This window comes from Penaeus vannamei, chromosome 20 (genome assembly GCF_042767895.1).
Source record: "Penaeus vannamei isolate JL-2024 chromosome 20, ASM4276789v1, whole genome shotgun sequence".
Classification (NCBI taxonomy): domain Eukaryota; kingdom Metazoa; phylum Arthropoda; class Malacostraca; order Decapoda; family Penaeidae; genus Penaeus; species Penaeus vannamei.
The window spans coordinates 24,697,170-24,707,169 of NC_091568.1; the positions used below are offsets into that span (position 1 = coordinate 24,697,170).

General features: G+C 49.9%; 2 protein-coding genes across 15 annotated transcripts in view; both read left to right on the forward strand.

The window, feature by feature from the left end:
• Positions 1-10,000, forward strand: part of for (cGMP-dependent protein kinase for) — a 298,303-nt gene that overhangs the window by 206,138 nt on the left and 82,165 nt on the right. The gene's annotated exons all lie outside the window — the stretch shown is intronic.
• Positions 1,580-4,531, forward strand: LOC113813819 (uncharacterized). The gene has a single exon (XM_027365872.2). It carries the CDS (start codon positions 2,795-2,797, stop codon positions 3,692-3,694), a length of 900 nt encoding a protein of 299 aa, XP_027221673.1. The 5' UTR covers positions 1,580-2,794; the 3' UTR covers positions 3,695-4,531.

The following is a 10,000-nucleotide window of genomic DNA, read 5'->3' on the forward strand; positions in this document are numbered from 1 at the left end:
CCCCTCCCATCGCTGGCTTTCCCTTCCTTCGTTCTCCGGCGGGATGGCGGGGCTCGGCGTGTGAGGCTGGGCGTGTGTGTGTGTGTGGATGTGTGTGGCTGGCTGGCTGGGTGTGTGTGGATGTGTGTGGCTGTGTACGTGGCTGTGTGTGTGTGTGTGTGTGGCTAGCTGTCTGTGTTTGTCTTTGTTTATATTTGCCGTCTTTATCTTCGCGGTAGCTTTTCTTTTCTTAATCTGGCGCCCTTTCTTTTTTGCTTTCTTATGAACGTGTATACATATACATGTGTGATGTTAATGTAGCTGTCCGTAGCTGTGTGTAATTAAGTAAGCATACATATACGATGTGTGTGTGTGTGTGTGTGTGTGTGTGTGTGTGTGTGTGTGTGTGTGTGTGTGTGTGTCTATATATATACATATATATATATATATATATATATATATATATATATATATATATATATATGTATATATATTATTCATACATACATACAGAGAGAGAGAGAGAGATAGGTAAATATATATGTATATATGTATATTTATATATATATATATATATATATATATATATATATATATATATATATATATATAATGTATATTTGTGTGTGTGTGTGTCTGTCTGTGTTTGTGTATATGTATATGTATATGTATATATATATATATATTATATATATTATATATATTATATATATATATATATATATATATACATACATATACATATACATACATATATACATACATACGCACATACACATGCGAGTATGATTTCCCTTTTTACTTGTATCTGAACTAAATTTTAAAGGATTTACATATCTGAAATTATATTTGAAGTTATCCCACCTGCCATATATAGTAATGTAGACAATGCAGAAAATATTAGAAAGGTGTTGATTATATATAGGCTAGTAAGGAAATAAAAGCTGGAATTGAATTATTGTTATGACTTTAAAACTTAGAAGATATAACTGTAAAAGTTTCTGTTCAAAGTCACCGTTTTCTTTTAAGGAAGTATATGTTAATTTATGTGATTACCAAACACTTCGCTCTGAACGGAAGCTGTCGCGTGTTCCTGCCACTGCCACTTGCCTCGCATCGTTCCGGAAGTAGGAAGTGCGCTGCGTACATTTCAGAAGCGAATTTTGAGACGCATTTCTTACGCCGCAAGGAGGCAGCGCCCGCCGCGGGGAGCGTCTCGGCCGAGCGCGAATGGTATCGAAATCGACGTCATGTTTTCATGACACGCGCTCCCTTACTGTACATGGCGTCCACTCACACGGCGGGAGGGGCGGGGTGAGGGGGGGCAGCGCGCGACCTTGATCCCCCCTCCAGGCCCTCCCCCTCCTGCCCCCGCTTCCCCCTCTCAGACTACTCTCACCAGCCCCGTAGTGGCGGAGTTGCTACCCTTAGTAATGTGCCCTGGTTCTACTGCCCCCTCGCCGCAAGGTAGTGTGTGCCCATGCCCCTCCCCCTCCTCGGCGCACACTACTTCCACGCCCCCATACCCAGAAGTCGTCGCTGTCCCCCCCATCCTTGGTCCCCCGCCCCGCCCCCTCGCGCCGTGCGTGAGGACGGCGCGTAGAGCGAGCGCCAGGCGTCACTCGGCCAACAGCCGCAGCCCAGACCAGCCGCACGCGACAGGCTAGACACGCTCAGGAGTGCCGCCACGGTAGCCTGAGTCAAGACGCCCCACCAAGAGTCTGAAGTGTCTTCGGAGACAAGTTTCGCCTCGACTTGCTTCTCCTTCGTCGTGGAGTGTCGGCCGCCCCTTGACAGCCCGACGACAAGAGCCTGCCTGCGGTTCCCCTCACGCGAACGCCTCGCCTAAAAGAAAGTCCCTCTACCTACGCCCGCAACTCCTCCCGCCCTCCCCCTCTTGACCCCCGCGAAGACAGCAACAACAGGACCCCGTTTCCCGCCGCCCCTTGACCCGGCCAGCAAGTGTCCACCCGACGAGCAGAGCGTGGCGAGTGAGCAAGCACAGCGAGTTGCGAGTTCGTGACCTGGACAGCCCGCATCTGGGTCATCATCAGCCGTCATCCCGCCCCCACAGCGCCAGCATCCCTCAGTGCACCTCGCCGCGGCAGAGGTGGCAGAGGATCAGCCCAGCGCTCGTGAGCCTTCTCCGTCGACTCCCCGAGGGTGAGTGTGAGGCCAGGCGACCTCCAGCCGGCCAGCACAGCACGGCGACTCTCGTGACGCGGCCAACTTTCACGTGACGCAACGCCTGAGTTTCGTCACGGGGACAACGCCGTGGCTGCCTCTTATACCCGGTCTCGCAGGACAACCAGTCACTGCAGTGCCCAGCCGTCGGAGAACACCGTCGTGCCACGCCTCCTCCGCCCCCGCTGCCGTCGCCGCGCGCTCAAGCAACACGCTGCATCTTGCCAAGTCCTGCAGGAAAGTGAAAGTGACGAGCGGACCGGCCAGCCCACCCCTTCTTCTTCTTCTTCTTCTTCTACTTCTGCATCAGAGGAAAGTGTCGCGCCCCTGTCCAGTGTGAGTCCTCCTCCAGACGCGAGGACAAGTGCAACCAGTGTGAACGTGAGGAAAGAACGTCCCTACCTTCCCTGTGAGTGCCGCTTGGCTGGCACCGGTAGCCTCAAGTGCCGTAATTCATCGTGAAGTGTAAATAGAAAGTGTTTCTGGCGCCGCAGCCCTGCGGATAACCGCGTCGCCAGTGTGAGTGTGAGCAGTGCCGAGAGTGGAGGGTGCCTTGAGAAGGAAGTTGTGTTCCAGTGCCAAGTGAGTTGAGTCGTGTTTTCAGTGTGCCTGTGATATAAAGTGTGATAAAATGCCTGGTTACCACGGAACGAAAGTGTCTTTCCACCCGGAGTACCACATGCTGCATCCCCGCGCGAAGGAGATGCTGGCCCGCCAGCACGGCCACCCTAACCCCACCGGCCACCCCATGTTCGACGCCCTCAAGTCGAAGCATGCTCAGGAGAAGGCTGAGTACATGCGCATGCTGAAGGGCGCTCGGCGGATGGGCGGCGACGCTGCCTACCCGACCTTCGACAGCCTGAAGCTGCTGGGCGCCGAGAACGACGCCAACTACTTGGACCGCTTCATGAGCGAGGGCGAGCGCCGCCCCCGCAGCGGCTCCCACGGCCAGAAGTACGGCAGCAAGCGCAACAGCGTCAACGTGGACAACATCAAGAAGACCCTGATCGGGAGCCTGCGCTCGGCGGCCAGCGACGACAACATCTACGAGACTCTGGAGGTGATCAACTACAGGAAGACGGTGGAGGCCATCAGCCGCAATAACAAGGTGCGCTCCGTGCCCAAGACGGGCCACCCGCTGTTCGACCACCTCCGCGTCGAGAACGTGCTCAAGCCCCGCCGCCCACAGCACCACCACCGCCACAGCGACGGCAGCAACTCGCCCAGCTCCGGCTCCGGCGACGACGAGTTCGAGTACGTGAAGAAGCCCAACTGCCGCTTCTCGCGGCGGGAGGTGCTCCTGGGGGCGACGCCGCACAAGCACCAGCAGCGGGAGCCCAAGCAGCAGAAGTACCCCAGCAAGCACATCCGCCACGTGATCGAAGAGGGCTCCGAGTCGGAGGACGACTGGGCCATCCCGAGGCCCAAGATCTGCGAGGGCGCGCGCTCGCGACGCACCGGGGCCGGCCTCATGACCCAGCTCTCGCATGAGGAGTCCGACAGCTCAAGTAAGTCGACGGGCCTCCGGTGACGGCCAGGGCCATCTTCCTTCGCACCGCCCACGCTGTAACGCCCTCATACTTGAGAGCCTGCACTGCACGCCTTGCCTGGTGGCCCCGCGCCCCGCGGGCCGCACCCATGGCACCCGCTCTTCCGTACCGGAGCCTGCAGGCCCGCGGCCCCGCCCTCAGCACGCCTGACTGATGGCCGCGGGTCCTGCTTGATCCTGTACTGCACCCAGCACGTGTGGCCCACTCGTTGGTCCACACTAGTCCTTTCTGCCTGTGGTGCGGCCCGCGGACCTCCCGGCCCATCTCTCAGAGGGCCTCGGATGGTGCCGCGCGGGCCACACCGGGCCGGGCTCTCTAGCCTTCACGTGCCTCCGGGTCACCTGTGAGGGCCAGCTGGCCAGCTAGTGTGTCATGTGGGCTGGGACTTTAATCAGCGGGCCAGCTGGCCCCGCGGACCGGGGAGGCATCGTGGGCCGTGTGAGTGTGCACGGAGCACTGCCTGCGCCAGTGTTGTAGTATACTTTGTGTGCACCACTCACGCTGCACGACACACACACGAAAAGACACCCCACACCCACCCTGTACATCCCATGTACATAGTTGTACAGCTACTCTTTCCATGCATTAATGTTTTTTTTATTATTATTTTCTCTATAAATGTTTATGTTTGAATGTTGCAGCTGAATGTGAATTGGTTGGTAGCTTAGTAGAGAGAAATGCATATGATATTCCTGGTCCTTTGTATTTATCACCTGTGTTACTTCAGTGTCATCATGCGGAAAGGTAGACCTGCGAATCTACCAGAACCTGTATCTACCCGTTCGGGCATTGTGCTTCAATAAAAGAGGTAGAGGGAAGACCACTTTGTTTTATTGAATCACCCATGTCTTGGCTCAAACCAGATGACTAACGGGACCCTCAGTTTCAACATTCGAGCTCCATCTTTAAGCATAAATAAGATCTAAACCAGTAATAAAAATATATCAAAACAGCAGACGAAGAGGAACAGCTCGGCAAAAGGTACAGGCAATTGGCTCTCACGCTTTTCTTTTTATATTTTTTTTCCTTTCTTCTCTTTCATTTGGTATTTGTTGTTTTTACTTATTTTTAGTTTTTTCACTCTTTCACATTCATTTCTGCAACATTTCTGATTATTCTGCATGCAATTTGCTACTCATTTTTGTTTTGCTTTTTCTCTCTCTTTTACCTCTTCTGTTAGTCTCTTACTTGTTTTCCATTTCCTTCTCGCTCTCCTCCCTATCCCCTTTAGTTATCTCTCGCCCCTTCGCTTTCAATGGCCTTCTTCTTCCCCTCTTCCCCTCACGGAGGGTCCTACTCACACATACTCCTAAGTATGACACTATACGTACGCCAGCTTATCCATTCACTCATGCTTACCTATTAAACTCACACCTGCACGCTCATTAATTCAGGCGCTTACGTTATTAACTTACCTCTCTCTATGCTCTCTAGTTATAGTCATTTCTACTCTCGTTCATTTTCTTCCAACCTCTCTCTCTCTCTCTCTCTCTCTCTCTCTCTCTCTCTCTCTCTCTCTCTCTCTCTCTCTCTCACTCTCTCTCTCTCTCTCACTCTCTCTCTCTCTCACTCTCTCTTTTTCACTTTCTCCTCTCTCTTTTCACTTTCTCTCTCTCTCTTTCTCTACTCTCCCTCTCTCTTTCACTCTCTCGCCCTCTACTTTCACTCTCTCGCCCTCTCTTTCACACTCTCGCCCTCTCTTTCACTCTCTCGCCCTCTCTTTCACTCTCTCGCCCTCTCTTTCACTCTGTCCCTCTCTCTTTCACTCTCTCTCCCTCTCTCTTTTTCACTCTCTCCCTCTCTCTCTTACTCTTCTCCCTCTCTCTTTCACTCCTCTCCCTCTCTCTTTCACTCTCTCCCTCTCTCTTTCACTCTCTCTCTCTCTCTCTCTCTCTCTCTCTCTCTCTCTCTCTCTCTCTCTCTCTCTCTCTCTCTCTCTCTCTCTCTCTCTCTCCCTCTCCCTCTCCCTCTCTCCTCTCCCTCTCCCTCTGTCTCCCTCTCCCCTCTCTCTCTCTCTCTCTCTCTCTCTCTCTCTCTCTCTCTCTCTCTCTCTCTCTCTCTACTCTGTACTCTGTCTCTCTCTCTTACTCTCTCTCTTTCTCTTACACTCTCCCTCTCTCTCTCTTCCTCTCTCTCTCTCTCTCTCTCTCTCTCTCTCTCTCTCTCTCTCTCTCTCTCTCTCTCTCTCTCTCTCTCTCTCTCTCTCTCTCTCTCTCTCTCTCTCTCTCTCTCTCTCTCTCTGGTTTTCTCCCAGCCACGCCCATTAACCCACCCCCGCCTCCGAGAGAACCCCACCTGACCTAATCTACCTCACCTTACAACCTCCACCTTCCTCCTGCCCTCCCACCCCCACCTTTCGTACACCCCCCTACCCTCCCACTTCCACATACCCCCCCACACCCTCACATACCCTGACCCCCTCCTCTCGGTCACATAGACTTCTACAATATTGCGCATGGCAGTTGCACCCTCCGCCCAGCCCACTCGGTTCCAAGAGCATGCGAGTGACGGCATGTGGCTCTGCTCGAGTCCGGCATGTTGTGGTATGCTGGGACGAGCGAAATTGCCTCACGTGTGAATGGCCCGGCCCGTCATGTAGGCTGCTTCTGCTTCTGTGCTTCAGTTTATTGCCTCTTTTAGGTAATTCTGTAGATCTCTCTCTGTCTCTCTCTCTCTCTCCCTCTCTCTCCCTCTGTGATCTCTCTCTCCCTCTCTCTCCCTCTGTGATCTCTCTCTCTCTCTCTGTGATCTCTCTCTCTCTCTGTGATCTCTCTCTCTGTGATCTCTCTCTCTCTCTCTGTGATCTCTCTCTCTCTCTCTCTCTCTCTCTCTATCTCTCTCTCTCTCTGTGATCTCTCTCTCTCTCTCTCTCTCTCTCTCTCTCTCTCTCTGTCTCTATGTCTCTCTATCTCTCTCTATCTCTCTCTGTCTCTCTCTGTCTCTCTCTGTCTCTCTCTGTCTCTCTCTCTCTCTCTCTCTCTCTCTCTCTCTCTCTCTCTCTCTCTCTCTCTCTCTCTCTCTCTCTCTCTCTCTCTCTCTCTCTCTCTCTCTCTCTCTCTCTGTCCGTCTTACTTTCCTCTCCCTGCATGACTTTCATTTTCTGTAAATATTTTATAGGGGAATGTTTTGGTTTGCAAGGTGTCTATAACCTGTTGATAATGTTGCACGTTTCGAAAATGAGCAGGTTTGGTCGAATGCCCCATACCCTCCTCTTCTCTCTTTTTGGTTTTAGTCTTTTTCTCTCTCTTCTCTTTCCGGGATTCGGCGTCCTCAGAAACCTTCAAAATCATGTATTTTTGTCAAATGAAATCCTGTGAGACTCGCTACTTTAAGATGATAGCCATCACACACAGCATTATGAGCTAATGCCTTGTTCACGCCTAAAACTTTTATAAACATTGCGCGTGTGAACCATAGGAAGGCACATCATCACCATCATCATTATCAACAAAAGTTCACGACTGCACCTCATCCTTTGGCTAAGCTGTCCATCATAAGTAAAGTAACAGCTTAAGGTCTGGTGCCCAGTCATGTGTGCAGAACCAGTTTCTCTTTGTGTGCTGGGACGAGTGTAAATACCAAGTGCCACTCTGTTGTAATACCACTCACGCCCTTGTGAACATATGACAATACCGATGAACAGTATTATTAAGGGCAAGGTACTAATTCGTCTGCAGAATCATTGGAAAAAATAGAAAATAGAGAGAATACTACGATTATAACACAGAAAATGAGGAAAGCCTCATACACACACATATATATCTATTTGTACGACGACGACGCCGACCAACCGTTGGGAAGAAGCGGTGATAACAGATAAGAAAGAGGTAAGTAGGGGCTTCTTCTGCAGGTTCTCCGATAACGCCGCCGCCACCTCTGCGACCAGCTCTCTTTGTCACACCACCAGGAAGTCATTAAAGTGGGAACCATATCAGCCGCTCAGGTTTAGGAGGTTAAGCCGCTGCATGTTGATCTCGCGCCGAGGATCTCGTCTGTTGAGTTATGTGTATGTTTTCTTTTCCTTTCCTCTCTTTCCAAATCGCGTTGTTCTGAATGGCACTCGCGATCTGTTGCCGGGGTCATAAAACCGAAAGGCGATGCCAGTTACAGTGGGCGAGAAGGAAGCGGGGAACGGAAGTCTCGGCTCAGTTCGTGGGTGGGGGTGTAGGTGTAGGGGGGGGGGGGAGGGGAGGAGGGGGCGACGCCAGGCTGTTCGCAGGGAATGAAAGTCTTATTTCTCGACGACTGGTTGGCTGACCTTGAGCACTCGGGCCGAGACTCGTTTTTTCTTTCTTGCTGGTCCTTTTTTCTTCTACTTCCCTTCGAACTGTTTCTTCTCTCTCTCTCTCTCTCTCTCTCTCTCTCTCTCTCTCTCTCTCTCTCTCTCTCTCTCTCTCTCTCTCTCTCTCTCTCTCTCTCCCTCCCTCTCTCTCTCTCTCTCTCTTCTTCCTTTTCTCTCTCTCTCTCTCTGCCCATATTTCTTCCTCTCCCATTCGCCCTCCCCCACTCCCTCCTCTTTTCTCTCTCTCTCCCTTCCTATTCCTCTCCCCTGCCCCTCCCTCTTCCCTTCCCCCTCCTACGTACGTGTATGCGTGTGTCTGTCTGTCTGCCCATATATCTGCCTTTATCTACCTACCTATTCCTATCTCTTCCTATTTATTTTCTTTTCTTCCCCGCCTCCTTAACTCTTTATCAGTAAGCGAACCCTTTGACCGCGTTCAGACGACCCTGGGACAGAGGCGTGTGATGGGGGGGGGGGGTCTTATTATACCTCCCAAAGGACAACCCGGGATATTCGCTGACCCTGAACTCCTGGCTTTTCGCTCTTTAAGTGTCGTTTAAGTTGCGAGCTTATTTTCGACGAGGGGGGGGGTCGAAGAAAAGGAGGGGTGGAGAGGCAGACGAGGAGGGAGGAGGGAGAGAGCGGAGGGAAAGAGGGAGAAAGAAATCACCGGTTAGTTTTATGGGAGGACAACTGTCTTCATTTTCTCCCGTGGATTCTCTCCCGTTTTCTTTTTCTTCCTCCCTCTCCATCTCCTCTCCTGTTTTCTTTCCCGTTCTTCTTTCTCCCTCTTTCCTATTTCCTTCCTCTTCCATTCTCTCGCTCATTTTGTCTTCTCTCATATTCCTTCCTCTTTCTCTCTCCCCATCTCCCATTTCTTGTGCCTTTCTCATACCTTTTCTTCTCTTATCTTCTTTTCCTCTTTATTTCTGTCCATCCTCTCCACTACATCCTTCCCTCTCTCACCTTATTCGTCTCTTTCTCTCTCCTTCTCTCCCCATTGTCTTCCCTTAACTTTTCCCATCTTCCCTCCCTCTCCCCCTTCCCTTTCCCTTCTCCCCCCCCCCCCGTGTCCCCCAGGCGCCGTAATTAGTGCATGGCGTTTCCCGATGCGGCGGCGGCGGCGGCGGCGGCGGCGGCGGCGGCGGTCGCCACGGGAGGGACGGAGCGGAAATCGCGGCTGTAAATTCCTAAACGTCAGAGGACGGATGCCAAGGTGCTTGAACGTTCTTTCTCACGTTATTTTCCTGATCCGATATTCTTATGCAATGAAGGTTATTTATAGAGATTTATTACCTTTGAACCTGATTGGGAAAATGCGCTTTTCGTTTCCATTCACAGGGTTGGTAGGAATAATAATACTGGCAATAATCATAATGCGTGTAGTTATAGATTCATATAATTAATCTGATACTCGGGTCAGTATTGAACCTTCATATTCCACGGAAACCTTGAGATTCATTCGAGTTTTCCATCCATTAATAATTCACTCATTCACATGATGACGAAAAGGTTAAAGTGGTGAATGAACTTGGTCATATAGGTCAAATAACTGTCAACACACACACGCGTGCACACATGAACAATTGCATCCACGCGGCCTTGCGGTGTAATGAAAATGCATTTTGGACGTTTGTATGCAAATTGAATATGGTCGGCGAGGTGGAGAGGCAGAATGAGGGGGTGACTGTGTGTGTCTGTGCGTGTGAGTGACTGAGTATATATATATATATAGATATATATATATATATATATATATATATATATATATATATATATATATATATATATATTATACATACATACATATATATATATATATATATATATATATATATATATATATATATATACATATACATATATATATATATATATATATATATATATATATATATATATATATATATATTTACACATATACATACATATACATATAGATAGATAGATTAGTATAGTATATATATATATATATATATATATATATATATATATATATATTATA

Coding starts and splice junctions, on each gene's coding strand:
- LOC113813819 (XM_027365872.2), top strand. CDS start 2,795: ATGCCTGGTTACCACGGAACGAAAGTGTCTTTCCACCCGGAGTACCAC.